Source organism: Dipteris shenzhenensis, chromosome 16 (assembly GCF_047967505.1).
Source record: "Dipteris shenzhenensis isolate YYH24624 ecotype China chromosome 16, Dip_SZ_1.0, whole genome shotgun sequence".
Classification (NCBI taxonomy): Eukaryota; Viridiplantae; Streptophyta; class Polypodiopsida; order Gleicheniales; family Dipteridaceae; genus Dipteris; species Dipteris shenzhenensis.
Window position 1 is genome coordinate 50,157,231 of NC_141611.1, and position 19,851 is coordinate 50,177,081.

The window sequence follows — 19,851 nt, forward strand, 5'->3', positions numbered from 1 at the left end:
CTAGAGATGCTTGGCCACCTTCATCCATGAGAGGGCACTACCCATATCACGAGACAGGGACAAGACACATTGACAGACTCATCTCAGAGTATGATTATGGAGTTCTTCCAACCAGATCACAGAGACTACCAGACCATAGGTGATCAGCGAAGTAGACATCCAAAGCTAGTGACACGACACACTAAATAGAGGGCGCACGCACAGATCATGCTTGGGGACATCACATCCATGTTCAAGACCAGAGCACGATCAACAGGGGTTACCGTGGCCCTTGTTAAACACAGAGCCATCTCCAAGAGGCCACAACCGACATCATCCACAAAGAGCCGCCATCGCTCTATCTTTAATCTCATGTCAATACATCCCTACCCACCACTGGGCCCATCACGATATCCTTCACTCTCCTTTTGAAAACTCTACTCACATATCTGATGTATCCGACCAAACTTGACATTGGATGTGATTTGATATGATGATGATGTTATGACTGTGTAGTACTTAGCACTTAGCATGGGTGATGATGCTCGTTTAGTATCTCCACCCTTTCAGCTTATTGTATCACGTTTCTCTCAGTCTCTACCGCACTCTCATGATTGGTCATACACTGACCAAGATTTATGGTCAGTACTAGAGAGAGAGATCAGCTCCTACACAGAGGCATATGGCACTCGGATAGATTGGGTTTCGACGACATATGCTCGACCACCTTGAGGGCCAGCAAACCCTCTCTGTCACTAGAGAGGATCTGCTAGGGGGGGAAAGATGTGAAATTGATATTTTTTATTTGGCATTGGTATTGTTTTCTTCTACGTTTGATAAGAGTTTGAGTATCGAGTGATAGCCTAGTGGCTCTCACTTATTTCTATTTTCTAAGATATTGTATGGGATTAAGAGGATGAGTGGAATGGATCATTGTAAATACCATGTGTATGAATGATAAATACCTTGGTATGGGGTGAGAGTTATTTGTGTATGGGATATTATGGGGTTTTTAGAAAATAGGAAGAGTGAGTCATATAAAGAGGTTGGCTCATGTCCATGTGTTCCAAAACCTTGCTACTAAACCCTCCTGGCGCTTCTCCTGCCGTTGTCTGCGTTGAACTGAACAGATAGCTTGTTTACGTATTCTGAGCGACGAGCTTGCTGAACAAAGTTGCTGCTTGATTATGTGGTCTGAGCGACAGGCTGGCTGAATGAATGGAGAGCTGGAGAGAATTGAGAGAGAGAGAGAGAGAGAGAGACAGATGTATTTAGGAGGCCTTGCAGGCATATGAGACAAAGTACGATATCAAAGTATCTCATACAAGCCACTGTGGGCTTAGGCAAAAGGGCTCACTAAGACCCTTTGCAGAGTAGTATACTAAGCAAAATTCAAAGCTCAAAGCTTAAAGCTAAAAGCTAATAATTGATACTCATATTGAGAGTCAAAACACATAACCAGATGCCATGGCGACCAGGTTTGGGCTGAACCCTAACCCAAGCCTGGGGATTAGTCATAGCAGAGGGGTGCCTAGAAAAATATACGCAGGCCACCATGGATGGAGAGGCCAAGACTCCCATGGCTTTCCCTAAGGTGAAGACTTTCACCCCGATTCCAAAAGCTTCATACTCCTCCATCGCAGCCCTCCCTTCCCCCCCCCCCCCCCCCCTCATGTTTGCAAAGACGCCTGCTCCGTATGCAAAGAATTATTTACAGCAAAAGAGAAAAGTGAGCATGATAGACCCACAAGAGCATATTTATTACTTACAACAGGAAATCCATGAGCTCAAGCTCAGACTTGCAGCTCTAGAGAGGAAAACAAATGCTTGGGAAGACAAGGAAAACAAGAAATCATTCACGAAGTATTGCCGATACACAATACAGCAGCACCCACACCACAGATGGTGACTAAAGTCCGGGACTTGGTTACAAATCAGCTCCAATCAATGAAACAGGAAATTACAGCAACATTGGACACTAAAATCAACACATAGGATGTATATGAATAAGTACAAGAACAAGAAAAGAGGGTGATTAATGCACGATTCATACACATAGGGGGACCAAAGGGCTGATTTGAAGAAAGTCAAAAGAAAAAGCTGGAAAATATCATGGAAAGAACACAAATAGAGTGGGAAGCTGACGATGTAATAGCTGTCATACAAGAGGGGACACGAGCCAAAGTAACAAGATAGAAAAGAAGCAAGATTCTCAAGAAAACCAATAAGCTGAAAGGTGGAGGAGCTCACCCCAACTCAGCTCAAACTGAAGGCCACTGAATTGACTAAAGTGAAGGATGCTTGAAAGGAAGGAAAATGGGCTGTTTATAGGGATGGAAAAGCACTAATCAAAGATTTCAAATCCAAACCTAAAGACTCTCAGTCTTAAACTGATGTAATGCAGGCTGATTATCTTTTGTAGCAGACCATAGTTAACCTATAAGAACTTTGTGAGTGCTATACACACTTCCAAGAGACTCTCAGTCTATAACTGATGTTTGGTGTTTATCTTTTTGGTGTGTATTTTGTCCCATAGGCCTGTGAGGCAGCCTCCCAAGGACATTAATATATATTTCTTTCTTTCTTTCTCTCTTTCTGCAAATAAATAGGGATAACAAAGAATTTTGCAGAATGCCGGCACGAGGATCTATAGAAGACATTTTGGGGGAAGCTAGCATTGGAAAATGCTATGGCAGCTTATGTAGCAAGGACAACTCACAAAGATGTCCTCGCCAGTCTCAACAAGATATGCCTAGCATTGATTGAAGAGATTGACAATTTGCGGGCCACAAATGTAGCCCTCCTAGCACAGAAAGCATACGTGGACAAGACATTGGCTGAAGCAAAGAAACAAGGAGAAAAAATGCAGGAAGAATGGAGGAAAGAGAAGACCAAGAGAGAAGAATGGGAAGGAAAAATTGTACCATCCCATACAATATCTTAGAAAATAGAATCGAGTGATAGCCTAGTGGCTCTCCTTCAATCCCGCTCACGTATCATAACGCGGTTCGTCCGTGATAGCAAGAGAGCCTGGAGCGGCTCTACTCAAGCCTAATCATCTCTAATAAATAAGACATGCTGTACATACCACCTGGGGGGACCAAGGAATCAAAAAGAAGACTTGGTCCAAGGATCCTAGAATGGGAGAGTGGAAGCACTGCCACTCTAATCAAGCAAGTACGGCATATCCCCTACTCAGTCAGCCTACATTGCCGGTCGAATTGTGAAAATCAAGAACGCCCAAGTATATGTCTAATGAAACTACCTCCATTGATTAACCCACTCATGTGAATTGCTCTCTGTGCATGGTTGCTCGGGATATGTTGAAGATCATAACCTTATTCTTGCAAGGTTGACCTTCGAGTTGTTTGACTCACAAAAGGAAAGGTGTGCAGCGTATCCATTGTCTCTGAAGGCCCTCACCTGAGCAAGACCATGTCATCTACAGATAAGAAGATCTGAATCAAAGTGCCAGCGAGAGAGCAACTGGCCACCCTAGTGTCCCTATGAAAATCTCAAGCTCATCTATGTACAAGCCAAACAAGGTAGGTGACAACGAACAGCCTTGTTTGACTCCAATAGTGCTTATGATCTCATCCTGCAAATGGCCCGGACTCTGCCTGAAGGAGAGAGGATTACAAGAGTGAGAGTGACAAGAGAGAGATGGGGGGATTTGAGAGAGAGAAAAAAGAAAGAAAGATATATTAACATCCACAGGAGACCTCACGGGCCTATGGTACAAAGTGCACTGAAAAGCGAACTCATACAAGCCTCAGTGGGCTGAAGCAAAGGGTACGCTAGGACCCTTGCTAAGTACTAGTCTACGCTAACAGTCTACGCTAACAGAATCATAATCATATCAATCAATCTATCCACGCGTTGGGACGAAACCGAAGCCTAGTACAGTGATGGCTCTCTGGTGGGCTGTGAAAATGTCTCGTATCTGCGTCTATCAAGCTGTCTCGCGCTGCGGTGGGGGGCGTAGTCTCCTCGCTCTCTGGACTCTCTAGGCTATGTCTAGAGTGACTCCTCGTCTTTGTCGCTCTCCCTTGAGGAAAGCTGTGATAGGTCGGACCTCAATAGAGTGACTTTGGGGGCTCTCTATCGCACATGTGGCCTCTGCGCCCCTCTCTCGATGGTACTGTGCTGGCTGCTCATCCAGACTGCTCTCATATCAGCTAGCTCCTCTTCCTCCACTCCACTGTGTCCGGGGGCTGACTCAAATGTATAGAAGTCTATAACATGCCACTATGCCCGGTCACCCTCTATGCCCTGTAGTGGTCTGACCGTCCCCTGCTACTCTCTGATCTGTCGTAGAAGCGTCTCCCTGTGTCGCCACATCTCCATCAGATAAAGCTCGATACAAACTTGGTCATGGAAATGGATCAGTCGTGGCAAAAGGACCGAAGCCACTCCCTCTAGGTAGAGACAGTGGTAGCGTCCCCGAATCTCGTAGTAGGCTGGGCAAACACAGAAGATGCTCCTCTATCTCAACCGCCCCCAGCGTACATAGCGTGCACACCCGTTGTTCTCTCGCTGCTCTCCTTGCCTCGATCCTCAGCTGATGGGACGAAACCCGCATCTGGCCAATGGCAATCCTCAGTGCATGAGATACTCCTCTATCCTCGAGATACTAGGGTCTCATAATGAATCCCTCCTCTGATACTCTCAGGAAGTGGTCGCGATAAAATTGGGTCTTGGTGGGGAAAGAAAGAAGGAAAGAAAGAAAGAAATTTTATTAGTCTTCGGAAGACCGATGGGTCTATGAGACTGAAAGAAAACCTAATACAAACCACAGTAAGGTGGAGCTACTAAACGAGCATCATCACCTGTGCTGAGTCCTAAATCTGATCATACATAGTCAAATACATCTGGGTGTGACAATGAAAAGGAAAAAGAGACTGGAGCGGAGCTGAATCCTCCGTATGTCATGTCGCCCTGGCTGGTGCGTAGCCGGTGATGAGACGCTGGCGTCTGTCAAGGGGTGCCGTGCGTCTCAGTCTCCTGAAGGAGGCTCGACTCAAGACCAGAGTCACTGTGACTCCCGTGGGACGTGTCCCAGGTCTAAACAGTGATGGGAGGTCCCCCAGAGTAATCTGTGTGTCCCCTCGATGCCTCGTGTGTTGTGCTGCGGTCGTCCGGTCGGGGTCTCTGTCATGTCTGCGGCTAGAGACCGAACGATCAATATCACTTGATGAGAAGAAGTCTATGATCCTGCTCTAAGAGGTGTCTGGTGGTGTGGCCAAGCCCCGTCGCCTAGGTAAGTACTCTCTGTGTCGGACCCCCTCGTGAATGAAGGCCACGAGGCATCTCTGATCTGGGTAGACGAGGAATCTGAAAAGGGGCCTGAAGCCGCCGTACAGTGGTAGCGACCTCGGATCTCGTAGTACACTGAGCACCTAAAAATAAAATGTCCTCTGACTCAACCTCCTGACAGTCGCACAATGTACATATGCGATGCTCCCTAGGGATCCCCTCTGCTCTGCCGCTCTCTATGTGGAGGCGGTGTGATGATATCCAAAACTGTCCGATGGAGATCCGTAGTGAGTGAGGCATGTGTAGCTCAATGTACCCCAATGGTGTGGAGCTCCTAGTCCCGCCCCCAAGACCGAGATGTGTGAAGCTGGAGGAGGTCTAACCGTATGATACGGTTAATCTCATCTCACGGGATCGACTCAGAGAGAAAGAAAGAAAGAAAGAAAGATATATTAACATCCGCGGGAGGCCTCACGGGCCTATGGGACAAAGTACGGAATCAAGTAGCTCATACAGACCACTGTGGGCCGGGGCAAAGCGCTCACTAAGGCCCTTGCTGAGTACTAAAATGCTACACTAGTACAAAATAGAGTAGCAAAGTAAAAATGCAAAATGAGAGTGACATGAAGATATCAAGTGCTCAGAGCTAGAGTCCCAAGTGCGTGGACCGGCCCTACGTATCCAGGCTCCATGATGGCTCTCTGATGAGATGCAAAGAGCTCACGTCTTTGCATATGTCGGGATGTCTCCCATGGTGGTGAAGGACGTCGTCTCCTCAATCTCTGGATCCGATGGGCTATGTCAAGAGTGATGCCTCGCCTCGGTCGATCTCCCTAAGGAGAGCTGAGATAGGTTGAACCTCGATCGTGTGTGCTCAGGTCGTCTGCCGCGCCGTGTACGGTCTCTGTGTCCCTCGTCTGACAGTGATGTGTCCGCTGCCTCCGCTGATCCATATATCTCTCATGTCGACTAACTTCTCCTCCTCTGTCCCAGAGTGCCCTGAGGCCGATTCAAATGCATAGAAAACTGTGACATGTCTCTGCGCTCAGTCTACCTCGGTACCCTGTGGTGTGATGGTCCCATCCTCCTGCTCTCTGATATGTCATAGTAGTATCTCCCTGTGTCGTCGCAACTTCATGAGGTAGAGCCCAATGCAGACCTGGTCCTGGAAGTGGATTAGTCATGAGAGTGGACCAAAGCCGTATCCCTCTTGGAAAAGGCAGTGGTAGCACCCTCGGATCTCATAGTAGGCCGGGCAGACACACAAAAAGTGCTCCTCTATCTCAACCGTCCCCATCGTGCACTACCTGCAAGTCTGCTGCTCTCTGGGTATGTGTGCAGCTCTCCTTGTCTCAATCCTCAGCTGATGGGACGAGACCCGCATCTGTCCGATGGCAATCCTCAGTGCGTGTGAGACTCCTCTGTCCTCAAGATACTAAGGTCTGATGATGAGCCTGTCTTCCGATACTCTCAGAAAGTGGTCATAGTAGAGCAAGGTCTTGGTGGGGAACTCCTGGTCCCCCCCCCCCCCCCAAGTGCGAGATGTGTGGAGCTGGACGAGATCTAACCATATGATGCAGTTAATTTCATCTCGTGGGATTGACTCGGGCGATGCATCCATGCTATATTGAAACGAGGAAAATCGATCCATCTGAATCCCGTGACTGGCGAACCATGCGGTGATGCGTCCAAACCATGATGTACATACCCCACTCTCAGATAGTTGTATGGAAGACTCTAGTGCCAATCTCAGAAGTCTCTCACGAGGTAGGTCCCAAACTCTGTGGAGGAAAGTCACTGTCTGAAAGATGGCATCAACCTAGAGAGGAGTCATGGCAAACTCTGCCTGTACTATCTGATGGGGGACCGAAGGCTTACCCCGAATCATCCTGGAGCCCATAATCACCTGCAGCCGCTCGAATCTATTCCACTCTGCTGCTGAAATATCACATCCCCAAAACGGTGCCGCATACATGGCGGTCAGCCTCACTAGAGTGTCGAAAAGCCAACACTTCGTTGGTGGATCCTGGAAGTGTGCCTGGAAGCACTGTCGCTCTAGTCGGGCCAAGGAACCATGCCCTCGTGTGAGTCGTGCTCTGGCTGCGTGGGTCATTGTGAAAACTGCACCCAAGTATGTGTAGAGAGAGAGAGAGAGAGAGAGAGAGAGAGAGAGATTAATCATTTCCTTTTAAAGTACCAAAGGGTACATGAGCCTCAAAAATGCAATACAAATATATATATATAGGCGCACGCTAAAAAGCACTGCTCCCAAAGAAACGGTTTCAATATTTACAGAGTCTTTACCATGTAAACATGCATTCAGTTCCTGTTCACGTTGTCTCGATGGCATGTGTATTTCAGATCCTGCATAAGCAAGGCCTTCTGCACCTCCCTCCATCATGGATTGGATCTATCCAATCATACAAAAAATTCCCCTCGATTGTTTCAGAAAAAAGTGCAGATATGCATATACAACAATAGAATGTAGGTCCCAAAATACTGTAAATTTGTCCCAAATTCAATTTTATTCAGCAACTCAGAAAAAATTGTAGAATTTTTTCCTACCCAGGACAAGAGAGTCTTATTGGACATTTTCAACTTGATGCTCTCCTTCCATTTCTTTTTCCTGCTACCAGTATGCCTTTCCCACTTGGATGGGCCCATCATCCTCCCATCTTTGCATTCTTCACACTTACAGAGGACTCTGCAGCATTGAAAGGGTGTGAAGCCGACACAAAATCATCATTAAAACAGCAGCAGCATAAAACTTAAATTGAAACACAAAACGAGAAGCATATAGCAAAAATCCTTTTGTTTCAAACAATTCATGCTTGACCCAGCAGACCACCTCTTAATCTTTACCACTGTTCTCATAGATTCGGCTGCAATTTGAATCTGCGCTCTAGAACAAAACAAAAATCTCATCAAAAATGTCTTGCTATTTTCTAACTACTCACTGGTGCAGCTTTGGAAGATAATCTGCCTCTTTGCCACAGCAAGTCACAGTAATGGAATCTGGAACAGGAGGAGCTTTGATCTTAGCCTCGACACTGCAGTAAACCCGAGTTAATATCAATTAATACGTGCAAACAACCCTTCCCCTGCCAGAATCAAAGGAACTCTGTAAAACCTGCTAGGACTTTAAAGCGTCCTGGAAAGCAAAAAGGTTAAGCTGGTTCAATTCAAAGTTTGGTTCACCTTGAAACATACAGCTTTACTTCTGCTGATTACAAGATCCATACCTGCCAACTATTCTCCGCTTACGTGGAGTTTCAATGTCATGAAGCTCCTTGCAATCAGGACAATAATATTCAGCTCCATTTCCCAAATCCTAGATCAATCACAAAACCACAAACAATTTCTAAACAGTGTGACTTGCATACTTGAATTGTGAAAATCCCCAAATGTACCCCTCATTCTCTAGAGTGCCAATATGAAATGAGATACTCTGTGCCAAACGCAAAGACTGATGAAATTTTAGAATTCCCTGAACACTGGACATATATTGACGATTGGAGAAACAGAGTCTCTCACCAATTCTCAACTGGGAGTCACAACATAATTTCTAACATAGCAAAAGATGAAAGATGATGTACACTCAGATCTCTGCATCCCTTTTTGGAATGCTTGGTCAGCATTTTCCTCCCCTTTTTGAAATTATGCCCAAGCGATGGATCTAGGGTTGGAATGCTCAATCACCATTTCCATTCCATTTTTGAAAATATGCTCAAATGATGGATCTAGGACAGCATACCTTCACAATCCAGGTATAAGCAAAACTAACTCTCACATTGCATTAAAAAAAGGATCAAGGACTGCACACCTTCACACAACCTGAACTCTCATATCGCACAGAAAAAACAAAACAATCACTTCGGAATGCGAGACAAAGCTACCCTCAAGTGTAAAACTCAGTACAGCCTTAATCATACTTTAGCAGGACAGAGATGACCTAGTAACTATTCTGAACGACAGACTTGCAGATTCTTCAAGAAAACAGAAGCAATGTAAGAAAAAACTGTCCTAGTAGATTATAACCAAAAAAAGAGTAAACACAGCATGGAGATGGTGACAAAATCATGTCCAACTAAAAAGCAAGGGAGCAACAATATACAAGAGGCATACATTTAATGTTATAAGAATGTCTAATCTATGTGCATGTCCACTCTCTCTCTCTCTCTCTCTCTCTCTCTCTCTCTCTCTCTCTCTCTCTCAGGATTCACGCAGATTCACCTACCCCACTCGCTGAGGATCTCTCTTGGGCAGTTCCGGGTCTCCTCACACAGACTTCGTATCAAGAGCGGCAGAGCAAAGCGACTACCCAGAGAGAGGCGCATATGCACATTGTGTGACATGCAGGAGGTTGAGACAGAGGAGCATTTCATCTTCAGGTGTCCTGTTTACTATGAATCCGAGGGCTTTTCTACTGCCTCTCCAGAGATAGCTATGGGATTTTGGTCCGTTTCCTCTCCTACCCAGACCAGCGATGTTTGGCAGGTTTCATTCATGAGACACTTAGACACCGCGAGAGGATGCTCCGAGCACTGAGCCAGGATCAGACTTCTTCCTCGGCTGATCCCTATCAGAGCTCTATCACGGAGTTCTTTCAGCAAGACCATGTAGACCCCGGCAGGATGAGGCCTCGACGTGACCATGACCCAAAGCCGGTGACCCGACAGCTCAGACAAAGGATTGACACACATATCATACTGCGGGACATCCCCTCCTTGTTTAGAGTCGGAGCCCGACCAACGGGGGTCACAGTGGCCCTAGTTAGACGCAGAGCTACGACCATGAGACGTGCTAGGACTGCACCTTTGAGGGGGTGACGACGCTCTATTGCCGACCTCATGCCTCCACTGCCTCATCCATCCTGACATCTTGCTATTGATGATGATGATAATGTTGATGATGATGAGAGTGATATATAGTCGACTATCGACATGACTATGTTGTACTTAGGACTTAGTACTACCATTTTGCATTTGTTACATTTTGCATTGGTGTGGATTCTCGTTTAGTAGCTCCACTACCACAACTCATTGTATCAGGTTTTTCACAGTCTCATAGACCCATCGGTCTTCCAAAGACTTTAATAAACTCTCTCTCTCTCTCTCTCTCTCTCTCTCATAGACCTGCAAGGTCTCCTAAAGACGTTAATACACCTTTCTTCTCTCTCACACACACACATGCATGCATGCAGACACAAGTAAACAAGAATGAGAATCCCTCTGTTCTTAACATATTTGCTTTATTGTTCTTACTTTGAGTACAGGACCCCTGTGACAGGTTTTCATGTCCTACCACTCATTGAGAAATGCAATTTGGGGATCTGGAATGTGTAGCAACTTTTCACCACTGAAGGTTTCTATGAGACCTCTAAAACTTGCACCGAGGGGCAGAACGTGAATTTGTCTGATGACTTCATTAAGAATTACGTTATCTATATATCTCTAAATGAATCCAAAACCATGCCCAAACTCATCCTCTGAACACACAACATAGTGCAATTTCAATCTCATGATAGTCACAAGATTGAAAAGCATAAACTCCATCATGCATAGTAGGGACTAGCCACTGTGACATCCCCACCAACGTCATCAATGCCCAACGATGAGTGTAGACCATAGTATATGTTAGCATTAGGGGACTGTTTGGACAGCAACCCTAGCAGTGCGGAATAAACTCAAACCTCACAAAAGAATCTCTTTCGGGTACAACAGCAAACACTAACTGATATCGCTCAGAGAATACAACAAATAGAGAAGAGATAGAACTCGATTTATTCATCTACCAAGCAAGGGAAAATCCCACTCAGGGAGAGTAGGAACCATGCCCAACGATAGTGTAGACCATAATATAACGATGAATGTAGACCATAGTATATGTTAGAATTAGGGGACTGTTTGGACAGCAACCCTAGCAGTGCGGAATAAACTCAGACCTCACAAAAGAATCTCCTTCAGGTACAACAGCAAACACTCACGGATATGGCTCACAGAATATAACAAATAGGGAAGAGATAGAACTCAATTTATTCATCCACCAAGCATGGGAAAAATCCACTGAGGGAGAGCAGGAACAACCAGCCAAGATGCTGGGCACAAATTGCAATCAAGGAGACTGCTTAGACTGCAATCTACAGCAAGAAATAATTGCCACACTATATGCTGATTTGTCTGGAGCCATGATTGCTATCAAGGCAATAAGAGAAACATGTTACATAAATAATTTTGTATACTTAATCTTACATCTAGATGAATCCAAGAACATGCCCAAACTCCTCCTCTAAAAACACAACATTGTGTAGTTTCAATCTCATGATAGTCACTCATAAGGTTGAAAACCATACACTCCATCACGCATAGTGTATAAACAGATGCTCTCACACATACAAATCCACACAACTTAATATTCATCAGTGTAAATTTCCATGTGTATGTTTACATCAGAGAACTTATAGCTCTTCATCGTTGCATTTTGCATCGAGAAATTCATGTGGATGTCTATAACACTACTCTTACAGTATTTCATGTAAGTTAGCTAGACTTCGAGAGAGAAAATCATCCAAATTTCTTGCCTCTTCTAGACATAATTGGATGATTGATCTACCTACTAAAATTCGCATGGGATGATGGGTCACTTTTCCCACGTTCCTCTCTCTCTCGAGTAAGCATCTATCTGCACCATGATCATTTGCGACATCACAAATGTCGGTATTTACTGTAGTAGCTAGCGTTACTTACAACTATTATTTTTTTCTAGAGACACTAACAAAAATCCTAGATATAATAATCTATTGACAATTGTATCTTTTCTAAATAAGTGTACAAGATTGTAATTTGCAGGCTGTTAATGTTGGAAAAGTCACCTCCCCATCTATAAGCACCCCCATATGAGGAGAGCGTGGGGGAGGTGGACTTAGGGTTAGGGTTGCCATATGGGCAGCACTGTGGCTGCCATGGGGGCAGCATACCCATAGAGAAAAGTGCCATGTGGGCAGCAAGCTCACAGCAAAATATGGAAGCATGGGGCTGCCACATGGGCTGCCATGTGGGCAGCACAAAGAAGGACTTACCTGACAGTGTGGAGCCAGCATGGTGGACTGCAACAGGCCGGGGCAGACACAGGGCAGTACGGAGCAGTACGCCTACATGGCAGGACATATCAGCAACCGTACAGATCTGTACAGAGATGTACAGCAGTGTACAGACCTGCAGCATGGGATCCAGGGGCTGGAAGAGGCCTTGAACAGATGCGAAACTTCAGAGAAGTTTTATAAATGTTTGGAGCAGGCAAAGGGCCTGCAACAGGTCAGGTTTGTAAGCAGGACTTCCTGGGCCAGTGGCAGCCTGCCATGAGGCCAAGCAGGGCCTACAAATGAAGGATCGAATGAAAGAGAGAGTGCAGGTAGCAAAGAGTCGCACGAGTCTTAGCCATCATGTCAACTAGGATAATGAAAAAAGGAGTACAAGGTACAATTACCTAGACCTAGGACTAAGTGTCCTAGGTGTCACATAGGACTAAGTGTTGTGAGAAGAAGAAGAAGAAGAAGAATGTATTACCGTCCTCTGGGGGCCGAAATACCGACCCATGGGACCCATAAAAGTCACGATACAAGTGTCTCCTTCCTTTTATGGTGAGAATGGGAGAGAGAGAGAGAGCAAAGGTGAGAACAAGAGCAGGAGAGTCTGAGAGCTGAAAACGTAGTTGCAATTAGATGAGAGTATTACAACTGAATGGAGTGATAGGTTTTGTCTAAGTGACAAAACCTTATCCTTCACTAACCATAGTTAGTGAACTAACTGTGGTTAGGGGGAAAAACCTCTATGTGAGGGAAAAGTGCCCCTAACCTACTTATTACATTACATTGGTCACTGCTAAATTATAGCAATAATTCTAACACCCCCCTGCAGTGCCAATGTCATGTACAAGGAAAAGATCAATCACCAAAAGGAGATAAGTTCACGGCACTGCGAAATGCCTCAAACTTTTCACGTGGAAGTGCTTTGGTGAAAATTTCTGCAACATTGTCATGTGTTGACACATAGATCATGCTGATCTCTCCTGCATGCAACTTCTCTCTGACGTAGTGATAATGAACCTCAATGTGCTTCGTGCGAGCATGAAACACAGGATTCTTTGCTACTGCAATAGCACTCTGACTATCAGTGAGAATTGGAGAAGGACCCTCCAATGAAAGATGAAGATCAGCAAATAAACGACGCAGCCAAACGCATTCAACTGTCGCTGTGAAAGCTGCCCTATACTCAGCTTCACATGAAGAGGTAGCCACTGTAGATTGTTTCTTGCTCAACCAAGAAATACAAGCGTTGCCCAAAAAGAAACAATTGCCACTTGTGGAATGCCTAGTGTCATAATCTCCGGCCCAATCTGAGTCACTGTAGGCATGCATCTGCAAGTCACCCCCCCTGGGAAACATCAAGCCAAAAGACTTGGTACCTTGCAAATAACGGAAGATGCGTTTTACAGCCTGCCAATGCATAGTCTTTGGGCTGTGCATATATCTGCTCACCTGAGAAACTGCAAACTGAATATCACGTCGTGTATTGCAGAGATAAATGAGGCATCCAACAGCCTGACTATAGAGTGTGACATCAAATGATTCACCTGCTTCATGCATTGTAAGCTTCAGCCCCGACTCCATGGAAGTAGCTATGGGCTTACAATCCTGCATGTTGAATCTATCCAAGAGTTTTTGCACATACTTGCATTGAGACATACCGATGCCACTTTGCTCTTGAGTGAACTGGATCCCCAAATAAAAGTATAGCAGCCCCAAATCTGACATGTCAAAAGTGGTCTGCAATTCAACTTTAAAATCTGCAATATTATCTTCATTTGACCCTGTGAGCAGTAAGTCATCTACTTAAAGAATGATGACTAAAATATCCCCCCCATCCTTCTTGATGTAGAGGGTGCTTTCAGTTGGACTGTTGTGCAGCCCCTTGCTGGTCAGAAAGGCATGAATCTTTGCATACCATGCACGTGGGGCCTGTTTCAGCCCATACAAAGCTTTATTCAGCTTGCATACCTGAAGTGCATTACCTGAAATTTCAAAGCCTGGAGGTTGTTTGACATAAACCTCTTCCAACAAGTCTCCATTAAGAAAGGCTGTTTTTATGTCCAATTGATGAACATTCCACTGAAAATTTCCAACCATTGCTATGACTGACCGGATGGTTGTCATTCTGGATGTAGGAGCAAAAGTTTCCTCATAGTCTATGCCCTTTTTCTGAGCATATCCTTTTGCGACCAGCCTTGCCTTGTACCTGTCAATGGTGCCATATGGCTTTCTTTTCACTTTGAAAACCCACCGTGTACCTATGGCATGTTTACCTAGTGGCAAATCGACAACTTCCCATGTCTGATTTTTCTTAATGGACTGCAACTCATCGTGCATGGCATTCATCCAATGCACATTATCCTGTGCCTCTTCAAATGTCTCAGGTTCCTCTTCATCAAGAAGAGTACCTGCATAAGCTGATTCAACTGAAAGAGCACCTCTCCCATGCCTTACTGCACTCCGAGTTCTGCCAGGTAATGGAGCATCAATTTTACTCTCCCTGAGAGTCTGTAACAGCCAATTTGGGACTGTTTTTGCTGCATGTATATCTGCAATTTCTTGCTGAACAACCTCTTCCACGGCTTGTGGAGGTGGTATGGCATCCTGTGGCTGAATCGGAGCATGTGGAGGTATCTGAAAATTCTGATTTTCATCAAATATATCAGCAGGGGAACCCAAGGCAATGGGTAGTAACCCCTCAAAGACATCACCGGAAGAAGAAGGCATATCAAATTCAGCTTGAGTGTGAGCTGAATTTTCTGAAAATATTACATCTCTACTGACAATGATCTTGCGTGTGACAGGATTGTAGAGACGGTACCCCTTGCTTTCTGCACTGTACCCAACAAAAATGCATTTGATTGCCTTATCAGACAATTTATGCTGGAACTCAACAGGCACATGAGCATATGCAAGGCATCCAAAGACACGGAAATGTTCCACAGAAGGCTTTCTCCCTTGCCAAACTTCATAGGGAGTCTTGGTCTTCAAAGCTTTTGTGGGTGCCCGATTTAAAACATAATTGGCACACATGAGACCTTCAAGCCAAAATTTGTGAGGCAATTATCAAAATCTGCAGACAAGTACTCCCCTCCTCTATCAGTGTGTAATGTCTGTATCTTGAGTCCGGATTTAAAACATAATTGGCACACATGAGACCTTCAAGCCAAAATTTGTGAGGCAATTTTTTGCTTTTCAGCATACATCTGTCCATCTCCATAAGAGTACGATTTTTTCTCTCAGCTTTCCCATTTTGCTGAGGAGTTAGCCTCACTGTAAGTTGATGTACAATGCCCTTGTCTTTCAAAAAAGCATCAAAATCTGCAGACAAGTACTCCCCTCCTCTATCAGTGCGTAATGTCTGTATCTTGAGTCCGGATTCATTCTCAACCATGGCTACAAAGTGTTTGAAGACCATAAACACTTCTGATTTGCGTTTCAGCCCATAAACCCAAGTGTAGTTGGAGTAGTCATCTATAAAAGTGACAAAGTAAAGATGACCACCCAATGATGGAGTCCTCATGGGACCACAGACATCACTATGTATAAGCTGTCATTTTCGAACAGCTTTAACTGATCCATCCTTCTTAAAAGGAGATCTGTGCATTTTACCAAGAATGCACCCTTCACAAGCATGTGGAGGAGGTGTTTCAAGAGGAGGCAATGCATCAACCATGGCATGTTTTTGAAGCGTCATCAAGCTGCCATAATGCATGTGTCCATATCTCGCGTGCCATAACTCCGCATTGTGCATAGCAACAGTAGGAGTGGAAACTGTAAGAGCATGTGCTGGTCTTTTCTCATACATGTCAAGCTGAAAAAGACCACACAACAAAGTGCCAGACAATCTCAAGGCATAGTCATGCTCTCTATCATGGACTACACACTTGTCATCTTCAAAAATGACCTGAAATCCAGCTCTGTTAAGAGTGGACACTGAAAGTAGATTTTTTGTGATACCAGGCACATACAAGACATCAGAAATTCTGAATGTTGAGCCATCAATGGCTGTAAGTTCAACTTCTCCTGTACCACGGACTGAATAGGAGGAGTTGTTGGCACATGTGACCTTTTTACCAACAGGTGGTGGATGCAGAGATGTGAAGAGACACTTCCTGGAAGTGATATGCTTTGAGGCACCGCTGTCAAAATACCATGTATTATGTGTCTCATTGACACTGAAAGCTGATGCATCCTTGGAAGAATCATAACTGCATGTCAAAAAAGCATAAGTGTCATCATTACAAGTGGTTGTACTATCCCGAGCAGCCAACTAAGAGTCTGAAATGCAAGACAAGAAGGCATAGTCATGCTCCACAAAGTTGGCTGTAGCTTGCTCATTGTCAGATGCATGAGGAGCTGAATCTGAGACAGCCATACCGGAGTTGTTTTTCTTTTCTTTTGCAAGCCTTTTCTTGCATTCTCCAATGTAGTGACCTGGCTTTTTGCAGTAATGACATATTCCCTTCTTTTTGGGCTTACCTGCATCACCCTTAGCCTTTTGAGAAGGCTGTCCTAAACCACTGGAAGGCTGATTTGCTGAAGTCTTTGCCTGTCCCTTTACTTTAGGCTTGAATTTTGAGAGCATAGCACGTTCACCTACTCGTGAAGCCATGTTTTTCCTGGTCTGCTCTTCCTGCAGCAGAAGTCCTATCAACTCGTGAAAAGTGAGAGGATTTGCACCCCCCCTAACAAATTCAGCGAGGTATGAAAGCTGAGATAAGACTCAGGAAGAGAATTCAGAGTAGTGGTAATCATCTTTGAATCAAGAATGATCTCATTAATATTCAGCAACTGCTCTCGTAAATCCTGTAGCTTTGTGAGGTGCACTAACATGGAGTCACCCTCTTCCATATGTGTATGAGACAATTGTCTTTTCAAAAAAGACACCCTGGCATCATTCCGAGCTGCATACATGCTCTTCAAAATATCCCATGCTGCCTTTGAGGTCTTACACGACCGGATATATGGAATGATGAATCTTTTCACTGAAAGAGAAATACACGACAAAGCTAAAGCATCACGTGAATCCCATCTCTTCTGCTCTGGAGTGGTAGGTATAACTGCACCAATAACTTGTGCTGCAGCTGTACCCTGTGCACGACCTCTGCCTCCTCCTTGTTGGGGAGGGGTATTAGGTGCCACATTTGCTGGCCAGAACTCATCCCCACTTACATAGTCTCACAAATTACGAGAAATCAGAATATTGCGTACCATAAAACTCCAGAGGGAGTAGTTGGTACCATCCAGCTTGTCCTCTTGTGAGAGACCACTGAAACCGAAATCATTCTGATTTTGTTGGGCCATGTCTGAGAAAGAAAATACAGCAAATGCAAATCTGAATTCCCTTGCTAGGAATGGAGTGCACAAATCCCAAAAAAAAAACACAGCCAAACACTGGCTAAAAATGCAACTCAAATCTATGTAATGTCTCTGTCAGAAATCTGCCAGAGCATCCAATCTCTCCCAAAACCTGCCAAAAGCGCTTCAAAGCACTCACAAAAAGGCAGTGTGAACTGAAACCTACAAAATTGCTCTCCCAACACAAAAGCCCCAATTTGTAGCTTGAAATTGCAACCAGAAAGGAGCAAATGGTCTGAAAGCCCCAAATGTTGCACAATTTGCTCTCTGTTTGCAAAAGCCCCAAATTTCTTCAAGGAAATTGCATCCAAAAGAGGGCAAATTAACTCAAAGCCCCAAATTTGCAATTTGTCTGCCAAAGCTCCAAATGTGTTCCCAAAAATACAGCCAAACAATGGTTGTATGCACAAGAACCTGACAAAAAACTTTCCAATATCCTTCTACAAAGCAAATCCTGCAAAAATGCGACTTTCCAAGCCCACCTTCAAACTGTACGGACTAACAGTACGGAACTATCAGTCCGACTGTACGGCAATTGTACGGAACTGTACAGCTCAGCCTGTACGGTCGAAATCCGTACACCTGTACGAATCTGACAACGATGTACGGCAAGATGTACGGACGACGAGGTCAACACGTGCAAGTACGAACGAGCTGGTACGGGCGGTCGACACGTGCAGGTACAGACGAGCAGTGAACGGAACTGTACGGCGAAGATTACTGTACAGCAACAATACTGTTGTCACTTGCACGGTAGTCGTACAACGGAGGTACGGTAGTCGTACAACGGAGGTACGGTAGTCGTACAGCTACGGTAGTACGGCGCTGTACTGCTGTGTACGGACATCGCAGGTACAGTACGGGTACAAATCCGTACAGTCGTACGGACCGTATGGGTGGGCAAGAGCATGGGCTGGAGCTCGAGCTTGCGGGCTAGAGGCAGTACCGGGAGCGACTTAAGCACGGGCACGAAGAACCTGCTCTGATACCAAATGTGAGAATGGGAGAGAGAGAGCAAAGGTGAGAACAAGAGCAGGAGGGTCTGAGAGCTGAAAACGTAGTTGCAATTAGATGAAAGTATTACAACTGAATGGAGTGATAGGTTTTGTCTAAGTGACAAAACCTTATCCTTCACTAACCATAGTTAGTGAACTAACTGTGGTTAGGGGGGAAAACCTCTAAGTGAGGAAAAAGTGCCCCTAGCCTACTTATTACATTACATTGGTCACTGCTAAATTATAGCAATAATTCTAACAAGTATCCTATGTGGCCTAAAAGGCACTAACACTACAAGTGCCTATATTTATCCCTACAAGGCACATACCATGGCCTATAGGGCATCACTAGAACCACCAGGAGATGGCCTACAAACCCCCCTCCATGGGATGGGCTGAAGTATTCTAGAAACATCTCAAAATACCTGGTATTTTCTGGTCATGGCGGCACATGTTCATCCAAAAGGATATAGCCACATATGAATGTACAAGGGATGTCAGATCATGTAACAAAGGGAACCAAGTGTAAAGCCTATCGGAAGACTTCGAACTTGGGACAAGGAAGTGCCTTTGTAAACATATCTGCTATGTTGTCCTCTGTGGGAAGATAGGACAACTCTATGTCTCTTGCTAACAACCGCTCCCGAACATAATGATAGTGAACTTCAATATGCTTCGTACGCGCATGAAACACTGGGTTACGCACAATGGCCAAAGCACTCTGGCTGTCAGTGTAGACAACAGTGGAAGATGTCTGGAGAATACCAAGATCTGTAAGTAACTGTCGAAGCCAAACACACTCTACTCTAGCGGTGAAAGCTGCCCTATACTCAGCCTCACAGCTAGATGTGGCAACTGTTGGTTACTTCTTGCTGAGCCAAGAGATACATGAATTGCCAAGCAAAAAACAATTGCCAGTATGTGACACTTTGGTGTCAGAACATCCTGCCCAGCCACATCCGTGTAAGCATGCATGGTAAGTGAACCCTGATCACCATAGAAGAGGGCTAAATCCTGAGTGCCTCTGAGATATCTGAAGACTCTCTTCACTGCCTGCCAATGCTATGAACTGGGCATGTGCATGAATCTGCTGAAATGAGATACTGCATATTGTAAGTCAGGTCTGGTGTGACATAAATATATAAGGCATCCAACAGCCTACTAATAAAGAGT

General features: G+C 44.9%; 1 protein-coding gene across 4 annotated transcripts in view; it reads right to left on the reverse strand.

Moving 5' to 3' along the window:
* Window positions 1–19,851, reverse strand: part of LOC147893080 (histone-lysine N-methyltransferase ATX4-like) — a 110,427-nt gene that overhangs the window by 56,353 nt on the left and 34,223 nt on the right. For 3 of the 4 annotated variants that reach the window (XM_087387458.1, XM_087387456.1, XM_087387455.1), the window contains exons 7-10: window positions 8,478–8,566; window positions 8,193–8,285; window positions 7,801–7,939; window positions 7,540–7,645 (exon numbers count right to left, since the gene is read on the reverse strand). In XM_087387458.1, coding sequence (XP_087243584.1) covers window positions 7,540–7,645; window positions 7,801–7,939; window positions 8,193–8,285; window positions 8,478–8,566 — 427 coding nt within the window. The remainder of the gene's footprint in view (window positions 1–7,539; window positions 7,646–7,800; window positions 7,940–8,192; window positions 8,286–8,477; window positions 8,567–19,851) is intronic. The other variant, XM_087387459.1, reaches the window with a different exon arrangement.